At 39.6% G+C, this 19835-nt stretch overlaps 1 protein-coding gene across 7 annotated transcripts in view; it reads right to left on the bottom strand.

Moving 5' to 3' along the window:
* The window catches only part of MATR3 (matrin 3), a 45864-nt gene that overhangs the window by 16205 nt on the left and 9824 nt on the right, over positions 1-19835 (bottom strand). For 2 of the 7 annotated variants that reach the window (XM_034656090.1, XM_002912582.4), the window contains exons 1-2: positions 12754-12909; positions 236-1324 (exon numbers count right to left, since the gene is read on the bottom strand). In XM_034656090.1, the coding sequence (XP_034511981.1) occupies positions 236-1147 (912 nt within the window). In that variant the 5' untranslated portion in view covers positions 1148-1324; positions 12754-12909. Of the gene's footprint in view, positions 1-235; positions 1325-12522; positions 12730-12753; positions 12910-19376; positions 19507-19835 lie in introns of those variants that run through there. The other 5 variants (XM_034656091.1, XM_034656093.1, XM_034656092.1 and 2 more) reach the window with 5 other exon arrangements.

Below are 19835 nucleotides of genomic sequence, written 5' to 3'. Positions count from 1 at the left end.
TCCAGTGGATGACAGCTTTGTGGCCAGAAGTAATCTAGGCAGATTGTATTAATGTAAAGCCCTGGTTTAATGCTCAAAAACAATTACCTTCCAAATAAAGTGTTCTCAAAAGCATAAAAATTCTTGATCAACTCAGTGTCACCAGACTACAGAATTAGAGTAAAAGATATAGGTAAAATACAGAATAGGCACTACAATGTAAAAGAAATTAGAAGTATCTGTTGCATTAACTCACCTTATTAGAATGAACTGGCAAATCACATATAGAGCACAGATGGGGATAACCCTTCGGTAAGAGTCCATGGAAGTCTTCAATATTGCTACTTGGAGGAGCGCCCCTCTTTTTCTCAAAGAGAGATCTCTCTTGTAAGGGGCCAGGACCACGTCCCATTCTCTCATACTCACTGTCAAATTTATGATAGTTATGCGAGGTCTCACCAAAAAAAGAATCATCCCTACACCTTTCTCCATCTCTTAATCTGTCATCTTCATAATCCATTCTGTCATAATAACCAGATTCTTGAGAACGACTTCCATGGTCATAATCAAGCACTGGGTTGAGACTAGGACCACGATCATCAAAACTATCTCTTCTAAAGTGCCTTTTTTCTTCCCAATCATCCCTAGGTACTCTGTATGGTGGTTCCCGTGTAGCAGATCTGCCATCTCTACCATAACTCAATGTAGGGCCTTCTTCAGTTCTCCTCCTTTTAAGCTGTAGAAGGATTTGGGGCAAATTCTCAGGAGTAATCTTGTCCTCTGGGTAACGACTCAGTTCATCTAAGTCTCTAGCAGACAGACCAAAGCTGGCCAAAATGTTACTGGCCTGGTCTGCATCTCCACGGTGTTGAGAAGACAAAGGGAGTGGACCTCTACTTCCAATGTTAAATATAGACTGCAAATTATGGGAAGAAGTACTAGCAGAAGACAGTGCACTATGAGCTCCTTGTTGATTCAATGAAGAACTCATTCCAAGATTCATTAAACTAGCAAGGCGTGCAGTACCCTGGTTCATCCTTCCAAGAGATGCTGGCATACTTAAAGACTGGGTAGCAGCAGCAAGAAGGCCTATTCCTGCTGCAGACAGGTCACGCCCATGACCCTGCGAGTCCCTACCGAGAGATGACTGCTGGAATGACTTGGACATTGTAGAACTATCTCTTGTCTAGTTTATAGACTTAAAAAAAATTTTTTTAAAAGAAGGCCAAAAAGAAAGCTCAAACTAGCAAACTAGGTTAACTTTGCTTCAAAAAATGGTAACGCCAAGAAAAAGGATCAATAAGGACTGTAGAATCTTCTTCAAGCTGAGAACCAGCAGACAACTCTGTAGAAAAATAAGCAATTTTAGTCATAAATCCCTTTAAGTAGATGCTGTTTTTTTAGAAAAAAAACTTATGCATCATGTTGATTAAAAAAAAAAAACATTTAAGATCTCAAACTTACAAGGAATTTATTACATATCTTAAACAGATTCCAGATGTATGCAGAGCCTGCATATAGATATTTAAAAAGTAGTCTTTCATGCCAAAGTTTATTAAAGGGAATTTCATACTGAATTTAAAAACATTTCAATTGAAGGATTAGATGTCTGAGTACGTCAAAATTTTCATAAAAATATAGATGGGTCTCTTCTTTTGGAAGAATAAAAATACACCCTATAGTATGATGTTTAAGTTCCAGGAGAAGACTAAAAACAAACAAAAAAACCAAGGTCAGCAAGTCAAAGATGAATCAGTTGTATTCTGCTTTAGAAAATGAAACCTATTATTACTATCAGAAAGAACCAAGTAAAATCACAAGTAAATGAAGCTTAGGAGTCAAGTACCTAGTATAAGATCTAAGACCAAACACAATAGTCGAGACCTTTATGCAGCAAAATCAATTTGAGGTAAAGACAGATGTGAAGAAAAATAAGTGACTTCCTAGTTTAAGGATTTCTGCACAAATTTAAGCCATATAACTAACTGCCTTCTTACTGTCCATCCTGTATCAGGCAGTGCTTATTTCATTTCTAATTTTAAAAAGTAAGGAGAACTAAATATGGTCAATATAGAAATAGGAGAACTCCCAAGAAAAAACCCAGGTACAGGAAGTATAGGTGATTTAAAGAAGTGAAACTCCCCTCTAAGTTAGCATCCATCAAAGTTCATTTAATACTCTGGGCTACAGAACCTCTACAGCTCAAAACAGGTAAAAATGAAAATGATATTGTCCTTACACAGACTTCTATAAACTTTTCACAAGATTAGCCCATTCACCTGGAAATTTTAAATTCTGAACACAATCCCCCAAGATATGTTTCTGGATGAAATTACTTTATCTTCCTTAAATTATTATTTTATCTCAAATTGTTACAAAGGATTTGCAAAGCATTTACATGATTCTCATAAAATATTAAATGACATACATAACAAATGTTCTTGATGAATTTTTGTAATCACAACTATATACCAAGTGTTAAGTCTAAAGTTGTTTGCTACATAATTCAATTAAGAAGCATTGCTCTGTTAAGTTTCATACATTTGATCACCCATACACCTAAGCACTGGTGGTTTAATATTATTAAACTTTATTACATTAAAACCTGGGCAATATTCAATAGTTACAAGTCTATTATGGGACCAATTCCACCAATGATCGAATAAAGCAAGGAAACACTGGACATATAGTGGTAGAGGAAGTATAAAAAAAAAGTTGCAGGCAAGACTTAAGTTAGATTTTACAAAAAGATGTAACAAAGTTAAAAAGACACAGAAATGCTATCAGAGGTGACTGAATTACAGTAGATGTTTTTGCACACCAAGAGAGATGAAAGAGATACTAAAGAAACTAGTTCTAGATGAAATATACTATATAAACTACTTATACTTTAAGAATAATAAAGACAAGAATAAGTGGACTTTTTTGGATGACAGTTTCCTTGGTATGTCTTACAGAAAATGCCATACAGAATGGCAGTTGAAATACTGTGCAAACATTAGGACCCTCTAAATTTTCATGTACTCTTTATTTTAAAAGATCTAAACCTTTAGAGGGTTTTCTAAAACCAGCATTTCGAAGTAGCTGTATTACTATGAATGGCGGTTTTGCCCTTCATTATAGACAAAGCTGTGTAATACAGAAAAGCCAGTTGTTTTTCTTTTTTTGAGGACCATTCCTTTCCCTTTGGGAAATTATACAATAGTATTATGAATATGTGAAAATTTTTAATTGATCATACTTTAAGGGAATGACTGTTGGATTACAGAGATCTCAATTACTTTTCTTTGTAGCACATATGAAAAGGGTGGATCTGTAAAAGGAAAGGTTAAGAGAAGTAAAGATAAAAGATAACCTTAAGACAAAACAGAAAATGGATGTCAGAAAAACTCAGGAAAAGAGCAAGACAAACAATGTAAATCCCATGACAACTTGTAATCTCCTAACACTAACCGTAATATTTTTGAGACTCAAAGTTTCAACTTAAATGCAGCCCTCCCAAGGACATGAGAACATTATTATTGAAAAGTGACTTAGTCAGACTTTTGACCAAAACATAAATAACCAAAGTCTTAATTTTTTTCATCAAAACAAAGAAAATGAGAGAAATCAGACATGACAGCACTGTTCAAAGAGCACTTACGAAAATAGTTCCTTCCTTAGTATCTCTGGTCAGTGATGATAAAATGACAAGCCATTTTAAAAGGCTCATTTAAGCAAGACCTACTGCCTAGCAAGGTTAGCACAACACTGAGGTTTTGACTAAATTACTTTTAAAAAAAGATTAGCTTATTGTAGTGTTTTTCCCCCCGTATTATAAAACTGCCTTCCCTATACTATACAAAACCTATACTACAGGTTAAGAAAGTTCAAAAGTAGTTCCTCTGAAATAACTAATCTAGAATGTAATGTCAAAATCCAATTTATCCATTAAAAACGTAATGCCCATCAAGGCAAAAAAACCTTTCACTTTCAAAAAAATAGCAGTACTTCCACCCTAAAATTAGGAAACATGAGACAATTCTAAATAATTAACCCGGAACTTAAACTTAGTTCGTGATGTAAGTGTAGTGATGTAAGTGTAAATGCTACTAAAAATGTTAACTTCACGGTCAACATCTGAATAACTCTATGTATGGTTAAGAAGTTTCACTTAGTAACATTCAATTCTCCCCATTCCATCAATAGCTTTATTAGATTTACCTTCTTCAATTAAAAGAAGTGGAATACTAAAATACTACAAAACACAATTACAGCTTCACACACACAAAGTTCATGGTAAAGAGAAGCAAATGGTCATTTCACATCTAGATTTCCTATGTAAAACAACAGTTTATTTGTCCCATTATTCATTCTTCCAGAGGATTATTGAGTAGGATTACAAAAATGAGCGTAAGTGGACTTTGGTTCTTTAAAACATTACAGAAAAAAATCCTTCAGCTTTCAAATTCAAAATTTTTATTTTTTTTATTGTTTTTTAAAAATTTTTATTTATTTATTTGACAGAGAGAGAGAGAGACAGCCAGCGAGAGAGGGAACACAAGCAGGGGGAGCAGGAGAGGAAGAACCAGGCTCCTAGCGGAGGAGACTGATGTGGGGCTCGATCCCAGAGCATCGGGATCACGCCCTGAGCCAGGCAGACGCTTAACGACTGCGCCAACCAGGCGCCCCTCAAATTCAAAATTTTTAAATGCTACATCTTAAAGGTATCAAATTACTACCATATGGAATTTAGTTATGTTCTCAATTATGTGAAATAACCACATCCTAAAAACAACTATTTTTAACACACCTATAACAATAAAAGCTTGTAGAGACGCTTAGGAAAAGTATCTTTACGTTGACATTATTTTAACCCTTTAATCTTATAAAAACTTAAAAGCAACAGCTAGAAAACTGTAACTTCTTATAGTATTTTTCCCCTTCTGAATTAAAAAAACAAGAGGGTGTTAAGAATTTCCAGACTTCCCAAATGCTCTACGAAAGCCAAACACCCCACCCTTGTGATTTGTTAAATTATTCATGTGAAAATATGCCAAATATGCTTAAGGTAGCAAACAACAATAACACAGCAAAAAAAAATTCTAATCATGTCACCAACAGACAGCAGGGAAAGTTCACTCTTAGTAATTTCAAAGCAGCATCATTTCGGAAAGTAGCTGCTTAATTTTTGTCATCAATCACACAAAAGCATAGATTCCTATGGTCAGAATTTGTAAACCAAGCACCTGATTCATTTCCAACTATAGTGAAGGGTTAGGTTAATTATTCCTTAAAGTTTCTCACTTTTTATTAATTTTTATAATGGTCTCACAACTCACCAACTGTTTCAACTTAAAGTTAGTAAATTTTTATTTTAATGTTAGTTCACGTCACTATCTTTTCTTAATAGATTTTGTAACAGATCTCATTTTAAGGGTTTGGTTTTTAAAAACGGATTTAATATCTGAGGAATTATTCAATCTTTCACACAGAGAGCTTAAACCACTTTAAAACCTTATACTTTAATCTGTGGTTCTTCAATGGCATAATCTCCTTTTAGTATGGCATACCTCTGAGTGACTCAAAAGGTTTTTTCATAATACAACGAACTACTAATAGTTCATAAACCTCTTCGGAAATAAGTCCCAACTCTATTCATTTTAGTTTTGTGTAAAGCAATATGCACCTCATCACACAATAGGAGAAACAAAACACTGTAAAATGAAGTGCTGAGAAGGCTGAAATACCAGTATTAAAATTTTTAAAAAGTCCTTTACGATTATCATTCTTAATCCATTTTACAGACCTGGATTCAACTTCTAGCCCAATTCTTGATCCTTAGGCTAATGATATAAGAGTGTTTGTTGCAAAGTGCCTTCAGCTGCTAAAACAGAAAACATGTTAACCAGAAGGGATTCCTATTCAGGCTTGGAATATTCTTCTTCCTACACTTAAAATTTTTCTTAGTGACTTTCAATTAGACATTAAATATTTTTAGATTAAAGCAATCAGGATAAAAAGTTATACCATTTACCTGACATTTGTGACTCGATTTGATTTTGATACTAGCTTGCCTTACTTTCTTCTCTACTTAGAATTAGTGGTTTTCCTCAACGTGCCAGTGCCACTCTGCACCCTTAAGACATTTCCTTCCGCTTTATGTTCGACTCTCAGTTTCCACAAACATTCGTTCAACTCTTTAATTTGGTATATACAGAGATTTTTACCAAATACCTTGATGTGAATGCTAGTTCTACAAAATAGCTGACTGAGCAAATCATTTAACATTGTTTTTTTTTTCATTTGTAAAATGGGAAAGAAAACAATACCCATTTCATAAGACTATAAACATTTAATAAATTAGTCCACATAAAACACTTAGAATGGTTTTTGGCACATGGTCAGGACTGTAGTAATCCTATATGTTTACACAGATGACCCTAACAACTAATACAGTCTGATCCTAACCACCAATGAGAAAAACCTTAGATGCGAAAGGACTGACCCTGAGACATACCAATAAAGGGCTTATAAACCTTTCACTTGCACTGTACTCCCCATTTCATATGTCAACTTTAGTGTCTCATTCATTTCTCATCAAAGCTGGAATTCATATTTGAATTCTGCTACTCAACCACAAGTAAACTTTAAAAGACACCAGATTTAAAGGCTGGCAGTAACCTAGACAACACTGAAGAGAAGCAGAGGCTAGGGGAACTGGACATATTAAACCTCTTCCTTTATTCTCTACTACCAATCTACCTTTAGATTATCTTCTCATCCTTCAAAAAGAAGTCCTTACCTCCCTGCCACAATCTTACTGGAGATCCCCAGTTCTCCTGCCTTTCAGCTGGCCCCTTTGCATCCATGTTTACAGCTTCCAATACAAACCTCCTAAAACATCACTATTTTATATACTCCCCTGATAAAAAACACATTAGTCTCTACTACTTACCACATGAAAAGCACACCATGGTTTTCAATGCCTTTCACGTTCCAGTTGCATCCTACTTCTCTAAATCTACCTTCCACCATAAGCCAACACCTCACGCAAAAGATTCTAGAAGCAGTTACAGGGACCGCTCAGTACTTGTGTAAATATATTTGCTGGACTATCTCCCCCTCTTCATTCAATACTAGTAATTCTCTTAAGGCCCAGCACTGCCCACCTTCATATCATGCCACAGTTTATATACAAACCACAGTGTATACAAACACTCAAGTGTATTTTTTATTTATTTATTTTAAAAGATTTTATTTATTTGACACAGAGAGAGACAGCCAGCGAGAGAGGGAACACAGGCAGGGGGAGTGGAAGAGGAAGAAGCAGGCTCCCAGTGGAGGAGCCTGATGTGGGGCTCAATCCCAGGACTCTGGGATCATGCCCTGAGCCAAAGGCAGATGCTTTCCGACTGAGGCACCCAGGCGCCCCCAAACACTCAAGATTAGAAATGGAATGTTAACATCTTAAATACCTTCCATCTACCAATTTCCAATGCCTCATCTTCCCTTTCTGCAGTCCCTCATTATTAAGTTTTATCACTTAATATATTCACCTTTAAAAAGGTGTTAATTTTTGCATTTATGAATTTCATGCAAAATGACTTTTAATATGTATCGACTGTTCTTACCTACTTCTAAGAAACTGATTTATACATGAATTAAACCTGCGTTTCACTGCAATATACATAACCACGTGGCACATACACTTATTTACTCTGCAGATGACGACTATTTGGGCTGTTTCCAGTTTTCTGCCATTACCAAGAATGTTGGTATGAATAGCTCTTGGTGTCTCCTGAAGCTTCAAGCTCTAAACCCCCTCCTCCGTGGTGCTCTTCCAGAATACTATAGCCCATAAAAGGATACTCAGTTAAGCAAAATTTAAGTTTTCTGCTGTTCCACATTTTTTTAAAAATATTTTATTTATTTATTCAACAGAGATAGAGACAGCCAGCGAGAGAGGGAACACAAGCAGGGGGAGTGGGAGAGGAAGAAGCAGGCTCATAGCGGAGGAGCCTGATGTGGGGCTCGATCCCATAATGCCGGGATCACGCCCTGAGACTAAGGCAGACGCTGAACCGCTGTGCCACCCAGGCGCCCCATGTTCCACATTTTCTTACATCAAGAATTTTTTTAAAAATATATTTTTTTAAATATTTTATTTAGGGGCGCCTGGGTGGCACGGCGGTCAAGCGTCTGCCTTCGGCTCAGGGCGTGATCCTGGTGTTATGGGATCGAGCCCCACATCAGGCTCTTCCGCCTATGAGCCTGCTTCTTCCTCTCCCACTCCCCCTGCTTCTTCCTCTCCCACTCCCCCTGCTTGTGTTCCCTCTCTGCTGGCTGTCTCTATCTCTGTCGAATAAATAAATAAAATCTTAAAAAAAATATTTTATTTATTTATTTGACAGAGAGATTGCCAGAGAGAGGGAACACAGCAGGGGAGTGGGAGAGGAAGAAGCAGGCTCCCAGCCAAGGAGCCCGATGTGGGACTCGATCCCCGAACGCCAGGATCATGCCCTGAGCTGAAGGCAGACGCTTAACGACTGCACTACCCAGGCGCCCCTACATCAAGAATTTTTAACTACAAATGTCTGTAATTCTTTGATAGTACTTCTCCTTTCTCAACAGTGGCTCAAACACTTGATTTTAAATGTTCACATATGGAATAGGTTCTTATAAGTTACCATACCAAAGGGAGATATTTAGTATCTAGTAATTGCCACAAAGGGGGGAAAAACAATACAAGTCAGCTTGAAAGATCAGAAAGTTATTTATCTTCATTAGCAACCAATAATACTGCAAATCAAAGATCCTATTTAGACCCTAATATCAATTTATTACTTTCCATACTTGCTTCATTTACTGCTGCCCAGAAGGACATCTACCATAGGTATTACCCCTTGCTCTTATCATCCAGCAGCAGGAGCCGGGATGAATTACCTCACCCTCCCTCAACATTCTCCTTTTCTGTTATCCCACTAACTTGTTTGTATTTTAAGATAGGCACCAACAACCACAAGCCACTGGGACTGCAGGTCAAAGACAAATGTCAGTTCTGCCAACTTTCCAGAAAAAAGCAAGTTCTTTATATCAATTAACCTTTAAACTTTGGAAAAACTTAACCTAAAACGAAATTTTTAATTAAAAATTTAAAAACTTAACCTTAAGATTTCATAGCTACTTCATGTAAATTTAGTTTAATTTCAAAGTCTTGAGTCTTATATATACAAAGAACATTAAAGTTTGATACACAACTGGAAATTATATGGAAGCTGCATCGTATCAAAGGCACTCCCATCTACTCAGACCTGACACCATAATTTTGTCGGGCAAGATAACATAGCACTTTATCATGTGACTCCTTTTGTATTACAAGTTTGTATTTAAGCTTATGATAGACACAGGCTGCAGTAAGTCAAAAGCTGGAGTAGCGAACTTTAAAAACCACTTATAAATAAACACCTTTTAAAGGCTACATATATACAATTCTCTCAAACCACTGGCTTTTCCCCTGCTCCAGTTTTAACTATCTGATAAAATTTTGTACATGTAACCTTTTTTTTTAAATCAAGAATTTCAGAGCTCTCAATCCTTACGATCCAATGAGAAGGCCCAATACATAGCTAAGAATTATAAATTACAGAGCTTCATTTCCTTGGACAGTGTTATCCCTGGAATAACCATGTGTATATATATAAAAAAATCGTGAAACTACGCTATCTACAACCCTTCCACTCCACCCTCAAAGAAGTTAGTATTGTCCATTCCATAGTCAAGTCCACTCAGAACCTGTTGCCACAAGTGTGGGAGAGTTTTAATACAACTCTAAATTTAAAAATATGTATTTTTTAAAAAGTACCGTTAAAGATGTGCAATGAATAACACTTTAACAAACCATTACCCCATTCTTTGATTTTGATCATTCTTGAAATAGTTTAATGGCTGCAATTCACATTGTAACCTAATTACCATCAGTCCCCATAATGGTAAATTAAATATTCTTACATAAGGATGCCTTTGGATTCCTCCATTTGTCTACACGTAATTAGCAGGGTATTTTACATAATAAAAACTACTTTGTTACTTTTGAATACTCTGCATTTCAGATTTAAAGAAACTGGCTCACCTTTACCTCAATTCCCCTCAAAAAATACACGAGGTCTTAAAGAAAACATGAGATACTGGTTTTTTAAGCAGTCTAGCATTATAAAAAATGTTTCATCGCCCTCCCCCTACAAAAATAAAATGTAATTTCTTGTGGAAATGTCAGAAAAACACAAGGAAAGAAATATAAATCACCCATAATGCCAACGCCAACACCCAGAGCTAACATTTTTTGGTACCTATTTTTATGCTTATTCTCAAGTTCCTTTAAAAACCAACAAAAAAGGCACTAAATCTGGGATCAGCAGAGTTTTATTATTTTTCTTTCCAATACTACATTCCATTATTTTTCCATTACCCTCCTCTTAAAACATTGTTTTAAAAATCTATATAGACTTCCATCAGATAGCCACGCTACAATTAGCACATCTCTAAGTGTTTCAAATTTTTAGCAAGTTTGGTAACTGTGATTACATTTACGTACACAAATCTTTTGTATACTGTCCCATTAGGATAAATTCCTTTAAGTATATTCCTTCCATTTTTAAGCCTATTATAACATGAATCTGAATCAAGTACCCAATCAAGACGCAGGCGTTCTAGAACATACCCGCAGCACTGCCACTGTTTATATTGCCACCACCTCCTTGGGCTTCAATCTTTTCTTCTACAAAACTAGGGATCTGAACTACGTTTCTGAAGTCATGCAAGACAATTTACTTGCTTTCCTCATGCTAACATTTGCTTACCTATCATTAACTCACTTGTAATATTATTTAGCATTTATAATACCCTAAAAGCATTAATGAAATTAGTATGTTTAAAGACTCCTTTAACACACATAGTGGTCAGGTCAAAAGTGGTTAAATCCTTTCAAATTGGTTCAAAATGCTATGTAAAGGCAACTTCACTTAAACATAGCTGAGAAGGGAGTTGTGAGAAAACTTCCTCTCTTAAGATATACGTTAACGTTATAACCATATGAATGTTAAGTGCAAGGGAATAATTGTAAATTTAAAGCACTTCACCACACACATCTTCTGGCTAAAGATCTCTTTTCCCAGGCTTACATAACAAACCAGAACAACCCCCATTTAGTACTTCAATTGTGTTCAATTTCAAGTTCGCAAAAACATTCTGGTTAAGCGCAAAAGGCATACACAGCATTTTTCGCAACAAAAATCATTGTCCACCTTTCATTTCTAAAACATTACTGTTGAAAAATTATGACAACAGAATGCGCAGATGACTGAGCCACTGAGTTTTCAAAAGGAAATTTTATTTTCATCCTTTATGAAAATAGCCGAAAATGAAATTTTTGCCCGCGGAGTACAACTGTGTAAATTTATCTGGGAGAAAACTGTTTTATCGACTACTTAAAAAATCTTACACCAAGCTCTATTCAACAGAACGCAGCATCAAGACAAAAATCTCATGACTAAGACCTGGGAAATAAACGACTCTCGCATTATTCCAGCGCGCTTGAAAGACTAGAAATTTCGGAACCGCCATAAGCGTTCTAGAAATATCTGTCTAGAAAACTGTAACTGATCCAATAGGAATATTCCACAGTATAGGGCCACAGAGCAGGAAAAACATCTAGGACAATTCTTCCACGGCAAACGGTTCAAGTCCCTGTAAAACACCGAACACGGCACAAGGCTAGCAATGAAAAGAATAACGATGCGCCGACTACACCACCGTACTCCAAACCCTTTGTCTGGAAACCGGAAGGTCCCACAACACACGATCCTCTTTAGAGGAACGCAGACTGATAATATCTTAATAAAGAGAAAAGGAATAGGAGGTGACTCTCTAAACAAGTCTCTTGGCTCACAGCCTACTGCAGAAGGCTTTCTCCACGACGCAATACGAAAAACAAACGTTAAACGTTTCATTTTTCGGCCATTTTTACGCGATGGGGGTGGGGAGGAATTGTTTGAGGTCCGGCTAAAATCCCGCGCGGATGTGTGTGGGAGGAGGACAGGGGAGTCTTAGGGGGCGCTATGAAGCTATGGGCCAAAAGCAGAGCGAAGGCCTTGACACGAAAAGAAAGAAACGCTGCTCAAATGGGTAAGCTTTGCAGTCTGCGAAATCCTCCATTTTGCGGCACATTTGAAACGGGCAAAAAAACAACCAAAAAAAAACCCACCAAAAACCCAAGAAACACCAAACACCTATATGAGGCTGGCGCTATTCCAAGACGTCGCTGCTTTAACTATTCTCCCCAAACGGCAAACCCCCTTTGGACAGACAGTCCCTCAGGCCTCGAGCGCTCCTCCCTTCGCCTCAGAGCTGCAGCCCGCGTGTAACGGGCTCTTCATCCCGCCCCCGCCCACAGTCAAGCCCAGGACACGGGAAGCTCGGCCGATCGGCTGCCCTCGGCGCCCCCCGACTCTCCCGCCGCACCCGGGGCCCTTGGCTGGCCGCGTGTCTCCCTCAGGGACCGCTCACCTCCGCCGCCCGAGGAGGCTGGTTGCGCCGCCACTGCGCTCCTAACATGGCGGCCGCCGATCAGGCGGCTCACATACGCAGCGAGGAGGGAGGCAGAGCGGGCGAGCGGGAGCGAGCAAGAAAGGCGCGCCGCCGGCTCCCCGCGGCCCCTGTCGCCGTCGCTGCCTCCTCCCGGCGGACGCGGAGAGCCCCCGGCCACCCCACCCCGATTCTTACCCGCTTCACGCCTACCTTAAGGAAAGGGAGAGGGAAAAGGAGAGGTACCTCTCTCCTAGCGAGCGGGACGCGGAGGCTCCCACAATCCCCCGCAGCAACGGCGCTGGTAAGAGGTGGCAGCGGCGGCTGCAGCCCAAGAACAAACCCGCTCTCGCGAGAGAGTACACCCACCCCCACCCCCTCTCGGGTCCTGTTTCTGCGCGCGCCAGGCCCCTCCCCCTACTCAGGGGCGCGCCATAGACGGCGGTCGTTGTTCTCTAATGCTGGAGCCCGCCTATGGCGGGAAATGGATAGAGAGCTAAAGTTAACGAGTTCGAGTCCCATTCCCAAAAAAAGCTTTTTCCCAACCCTTAAACTTCATGGTGCAAAATTTAAATAGGGTATGCGTTAGAGGCGAGTTGCGCGAGTCAGTAGCTTAGACCCGATTTCTATCGATTATTCTCTCAGTATTTGCCGAGGAGTGGTACCAAGGGCCAGACGGGGGAACCCATACCATTTTGGCTGGTTTTTAATTTCAGTATTTCCGTGGAGGTCATGGAGGCGGAAGACAGAGAAACCAGCCCATTAAATGAAAGACCACCGCCGCCACTTTGAATTTGACTGAATGTAAAACTCTGCTGACACTGATAGAGTTCCCGAATTGCACACGTGAAAATCATGAGGTAGACTTTGAGGAAGTGCAGTAAGGCTGGAGGAAAGGGCCATTTTTAATATCTTGACTGTGCCGAATCAGATTCACGTTTTTGAAAAATCAGTCAGGATCCTCTGTGAAGACAGTGGAGAGGGCAAAGATGGAGAACACCAGAGACCAGTAGAAAATTGAAGAGATCGTCTAGTTCAGAGTTCAACTCTTGTTAATTTGACTAGATATTGAACATGAGGAAGGGAAGGGTCATGGATGAATGACAACTCAAGAATTAGCAGTGCTATTAAGTGGTGCTGGAAGAGTACCAGGAGGAGAGACCATAAGGCAAGATGTTTGGCATCAATTTTAAAGTAAGGAGTGATATTTATGGGTCTTAAGCTCAGGGGAAAAAGATGTGGGTTAGTGGCACATTTGAGTTAATGACATAAATGAAGCAATGGGATTTCAAAGTTAAGCTGGAGATAAGTACAGTGAAGACAGGCCTTAGGACCCTGAGAAACAAATCAGGTAGAGCTGAATGGCAAAGGAGACCACGTGAGTACAGAGGTAGGAGGGGGAAAGCAAAAAGGTTTGGGAAGAGCAGGGAGGCACACAAATTGTACTGCCTAAACAGCCAAAATAGTTAGAGGTCAAAGTGATCAACAGGGTTAGATGCGATCAACAGGGTCAGATGCGATCAACAGGGTCAGATGCTATCAACAGGGAAGATAGGACTAAAAACATGTACAGAAGATTTAGCAACATGGACATCATCCTTAACATTACGGACTTGCTTCCAGTAAAGTGGGAGAGAAAGTCAGACTGAAGGTGTGTTGCAATAGGAAGATGGAAACTATCCAATGCAGGAAAGGTATGGCTATGAAGACTGAAGAACCAGGGTTGAGTTTTTCATTTTACTATGAATTTTGTGGGTTTTTAAAAAAATATTTAGAGCCAGCATGGGCGGGAAGAGCAGAGGGAGAAAGAGAACCTCAAGTGGACTGTGCATTGGTAACAGGGGCAGAGGCAGGGCTCCATCCCAGGACCCCCAGATGATGACCTGAGTCCAACACTCAACCGCCTGCACCACCTAGCCACCCCTTACTACGGGAGTTTTGAGCACAATTAAAATGTTGGTAGGAAGGGTATTTTAGAAGTTTGGTTGGAGAGTAAACAAGTTAAAGGAGGGACAATTTGTAATGGACACTAAAATAGGATCCAGAGAAAGGAGACATGCCTTTATTTTAACAGGAGGCATGGAGAGTATGGTGTGGAGTTCTCATTAGGTTTGGCTGAAGCCTTGGGAATTATATTCAGGTGACTTTGATTTTGTGATGAGGTCATCTTTGAGGGCTAAAGTTGAGTAAGGGACAATTCTTTTTACAAAGATTTTATTTGTTCATGAGAGAGAGGCAGAAGTAGGCTCCCCATGTAGGAGGGAGCCCAATGTGGGACTCGATCCCAGGACCCAAGCCAAAGGCAGACGCTTAACTGAGCCACCCAGGTACCCCTAAGGGACAATTTTTAAATAGCCATAGTAAAGAGTGGAACTGCAACCCCACATCTCTATATACATTGTATAACCAAGAACTGAGGCTCTTCTGAATAAGTGATGTTTAAAGCCTACTAGTTAGCTCTGGAATGTAATTTTGGGGGATCCTAATTCCTCAGTGAATCTTGTATCTTCCATTCAAAACTATCTGCTCTCTACTTGGTGAGCCTTTGATTCCAAGTAATTCTGGCTAAGAGTTCCCTTTATGCTGTTTCCAGCTCTTTTCTGAAACAAGAGGCTCTTTTCCTCATGAAGAAACATGAATGCATCTTAGAACTAAGATATGCACTTAACCATGCTTTTGTGTAAGGCTATAATGCCATCTGGTGATCATACAAAGAAGAAAAGTCAAACTTTATCCCTGAGTAATTATTTATTGAGGATCTGTTAAGTGGCTTATCAGCAAAAAGACACACTGGAAACCAAACTTGATACAAGACTTCAGTCTTCAAATGCCTGTTTCATGAAGGACACAGTACAAGGGTAGGGATTCAATGACCAATTGCCAGCTCTTGAGGATCGTAGTCTGATGGCGAATGGACGAGCAGTCTGGCCTCAAGGTGGGCCTGGCTGCAAGTAGAGATGAAGCAAGAGTTCTATACTGGTATGGGGTACTTGGGAGTGGGTGAGGTGTGCACAAGGGATGGTGAAGAATGAGGCTACAAAGCAAGAATTTCTGCTAAGACTTTGAAAGGCCTAAGTGACAAGCTTGGTACAGCTATGTTATATAAGACTTTTAACACCAGGAAAGAGTTTGGACTTGAGCTGATAATGAAGACCTTTTACAGTTTTGCACAAGAGACATATTGAGGACATATATTCTGATACCACACAATCACTAAGCAGCTGATAATACTTTCTAATTATTATCATAATTTTGAGGGCAAAGTACCATTATTCCTGTTTTACGTAAGAGATTAAGAACCTTGCGGGTGGGGGCACCTGGGTGGCACAGCGGTTACGCGTCTGCCTTCGGCTCAGGGCGTGATCCCGGCGTTGTGGGATCGAGCCCCACATCAGGCTCCTCCGCTATGAGCCTGCTTCTTCTCTCCCACTCCCCCTGCTTGTGTTCCCTCTCTCGCTGGCTGTTTCTATCTCTGTCAAATAAATAAATAAAATCTTTAAAAAAAAAAAAAAAAAAGCTTGCGGGTGATGCAGCTGAATAGTGACACAGAGCTTTTTTTCTTTTTTTTAAGATTTTATTTATTTATTTGACAGAGATAGAGACAGCCAGTGAGAGGGAACACAAGCAGGGGGAGTGGGAGAGAAGAAGCAGGCTCATAGCGGAGGAGCCTGATGTGGGGCTCGATCCCATAACGCCGGGGTCACGCCCTGAGCCGAAGGCAGATGCCCAACCGCTGTGCCACCCAGGTGCCCCGACACAGAGCTTTTGAGCATTACATGATACTTTCTTCACCAGGGCTGTAGTCTCAGAATCTCTGGACAGTCCACCACCTACTTATTTTTTAACAGATTTAACACCCTGAAACCAGGTCATTCCTATACTTTAAGCTATTTAAAAATAGAGAACTGTTAACCAATGGCTCTTTTAGCAGTGGCATGGGGGGAGGGCAGGCAAGAAGGGGCTTAAGAAGGAATTTTTGAATAAGTAATATAAATAAAATTCAAAGAACAGAAATTCTCCCCAAGTTGGGTTCCCCTACATAAAGGCAACCCACTTACCAATCATTTTTTGTGTATTCTAAGGATTTTCTATAAAGAAACACTTTGTATGTGTATATGGTTGTGGTTTACTAAAGAGGGCCTCAAATTCTTTGCCATTCTTCTCAGAGTGGAATCAATTTCCACTCCATCTGCATCTGGAAGGGGCCTATAAATGGCTTTGACCAACAGAATGCAGAAGTGACTTTTTTTTTCATAAGAGACAAAAATTTTTTTTAATTTCTTTATTCGACAGAGATAGAGACAGCCAGCGAGAGAGGGAACACAAGCAGGGGGAGTGGGAGAGGAAGAAGCAGGCTCATAGAGGAAGAGCCTGATGTGGGGCTCGATCCCATAATGTCGGGATCACGCCCTGAGCCGAAGGCAGACGCTTAACCGCTGTGCCACCCAGGGGCCCCGAGACAAAATTTTAAGATCTTTCTTCATCCACTTGGAACCCAGTTGCCATGTGAGAATCCCAACCACTATGAAGAGGCCACATCAAAAGAACCAAAGCACTTCAAGTCTACAGCTCCAGCTGAATGAAGCCTCCAAACGTCTAGAGCTCCAGCCAAGTCCACGTAAAACACAACCACCCAGCTGAGCCCTATCAACCCGAAGAATTTTAATAACTGTTTGAACCACTAAGTTTTAAGGTGCTTTGTTATGTAGTGATAACTAAATGAAGACTTATTTACTTTTTCAAAATACTTTAATCTCTACACCCAGCGTGGGGCTTGAACTCAGGAGCCTGAAATCGAGTTGCATGCTCTACTGATGGAGCCAGCCAGGTGCCCCTCCATACAGAATTTTAAAAATCTAATCACATAATTCATTCCTTTTAAGTACTCCTCATTTTGTTTTTTTAACTCAGAAGGCAAAGGTACTAGACTACATGATTAAAGGAAAAACCATGCTTTCCTATTGTACTTTCTAAATTTAATTCAGAGTCTATTTCTGGACTTCCTTTTATCTGTTCTAATCACTGAGTAACCTACTCAGGTGCCGGTATCAACATTTTACTCTTTATTTTCCTTCCAATTTATCTGCAAACCTATTACTTGTTACTTCAATGAAACCACTTTTTTTTTTTTAAAGATTTTATTTATTTATTTGAGAGAGAGACAGCCAGCAAGAGAGGGAACACAAGCAGGGGGAGTGGGAGAGGAAGAAGCAGGCTCGTAGCAGAGGAGCCTGATGTGGGGCTCGATCCCATAACGCCGGGATCACGCCCTGAGCCGAAGGCAGATGCTTAACCACTGTGCCACCCAGGCGCCCCGTTTCCCAATTTTTTAATAAAGATTTTATATATTTATTTGACAGAGAGACAGCAAGAGAGGGAACACAAGCAGGGGGAGGGGGAGTGGGAGAGAGAGAAGCAGGCTAGGGCTCTAGATCACAACCTGAGCTGAAGGCAGACGCCTAACAACTGAGCCACCCAGGCACCCCTACCCATTTTTCCCCTAATTACCCCTGATAGTAACTTTGAACAAAGCTTTTTTTTTTTTTTTAAATAGGATCCTTCCTAAGGTATCCTCATTACATATCACAGAGCCTTTTGGAGTAACACACTTATAACAGGTTACGAATGTTGCCCCTTAGCAATTTCAGCAAATGCTGTTTTAGCATGTAGGGAGATTATTCTTTTTTTTTTTATTTTTTAAAAGATTTTATTTATTTATGTGACAGACAGCCAGCGAGAGGGAACACAGCAGGGGAGTGGGAGAGGAAGAAGCAAGCTCCCAGCGGAGGAGCCCGATGTGGGACTCGATCCCGGATCAAGGATCACGCCATGAGCCGAAGGCAGACACTTGACGACTGCGCTACCCAGGCGCCCCAGGGAGATTATTCTTGATATATTGTTGAAATAATCTCAGAATGACTTTTCTGTATTGTATTATATAAGTTTGTTTATAATATGTATCTATAAAGCCTTTATGCCCCTAATTTAGCAGTTGTACTACTATATATGTAAAACTAAAATGGGAACCCTACGCTGCCCCATCCTTTAATAAAGTAAATCTTTGGAGCACCTGGTTGGATCAGTCGGTTGAGTGAACGACTCTTGATTTTCACTCAGGTCATGAGATGGAGCCCAGCATCAGACTCTGCAGGGGCCTGAAGCCTGCGCAAGATTCTCTCTATCCCTCTCCCCCACACCCAGCATCCTCATTCTCTTAAAAAAAAAAAAAAAAGGTAAGTCTTTGAGGAATTTTTTCATGTCTCAAAATTCTTATTCTGACCCTCATTGAACCCATAGTTTGGTAGGGCTAGCACTGAGTAATTTTAATAAAATGTGACAAACACTATCTTAGGGCAAGCCTGGGTGTGGGAATGTGTTACCCACTGATGCCTTCCAGGGGGACATTTTAAAAAAACCTAAGAGATTCATAGGTGATATGACAGGAAGAATGAAGTAGATGCATGCTAAAAGCAAGGCTAATAACGAGTTTTCTGTATATGTCCTTTTTATTCTAAGAGCAAAAGGAAGCCTCCTCAGACTTCAGCAATAGTGGCCAAGATGTTGATAGCCTGAAAGAAGGTATTTGGCATTTGGAATCATTTTAAGAAATTAGAAAAAAACTGGCATTTCAGTAGTTCATGAAAGATGTTAATCCTTAGTCTGAATGAGTTTGATGACTGAAGAAGGCAAGGAATTATTTATTAGAATTAGTTGGAAAACCTGGGGGCACCATACTTAAAAAGTTCCAAATCAAACACTAACTTTGGAGCTAGATTAATGAACACCACAGTAGTTCCTGGACCTACTGCGTGACCTTGGGCAAATAAGAGGAGTACCTTGTAGGCCTGTGGAGAGGATTAAGATATGTAGAATGAGTTTACCAATTCTGGCACATCATCAACAGGCAGAAAATGCTGTCAGTGTTGTAGAGCGCCACATGTCCTGCGGTATATTTACAGAAATATCCTAAAATGACAAAACCATAGATTCAAAGGTTATTTATTTTTATACAGCCCCAGAGTAAACATGTTAATATTATCCATTTAAGTCTGGTTATAACATACGTTTTAATCTGGCACCTACTAGTCAGCGCAGTGACCGCTAGTTAGGAAGATTTTCTAGTTATAATTTACACACAAAGCTGTTTCACAAACTTTAACTATAAAGACATAGATTACCAAAAAAAATGTAACAAAAGGCCACACATATATTTTAAATGGTTGTCTCAAATTGGAACAACACATCTTCCGCAAATCCATTATTTTCATTTAACACTTTCTGAAGTTAAATTTAGT

Source organism: Ailuropoda melanoleuca, chromosome 3 (genome assembly GCF_002007445.2).
Source record: "Ailuropoda melanoleuca isolate Jingjing chromosome 3, ASM200744v2, whole genome shotgun sequence".
In the NCBI taxonomy this organism is placed as follows: Eukaryota; Metazoa; Chordata; class Mammalia; order Carnivora; family Ursidae; genus Ailuropoda; species Ailuropoda melanoleuca.
Note: the sequence above shows the minus strand (reverse complement) of the source record. Positions and strands in the feature narration are given on the sequence as shown.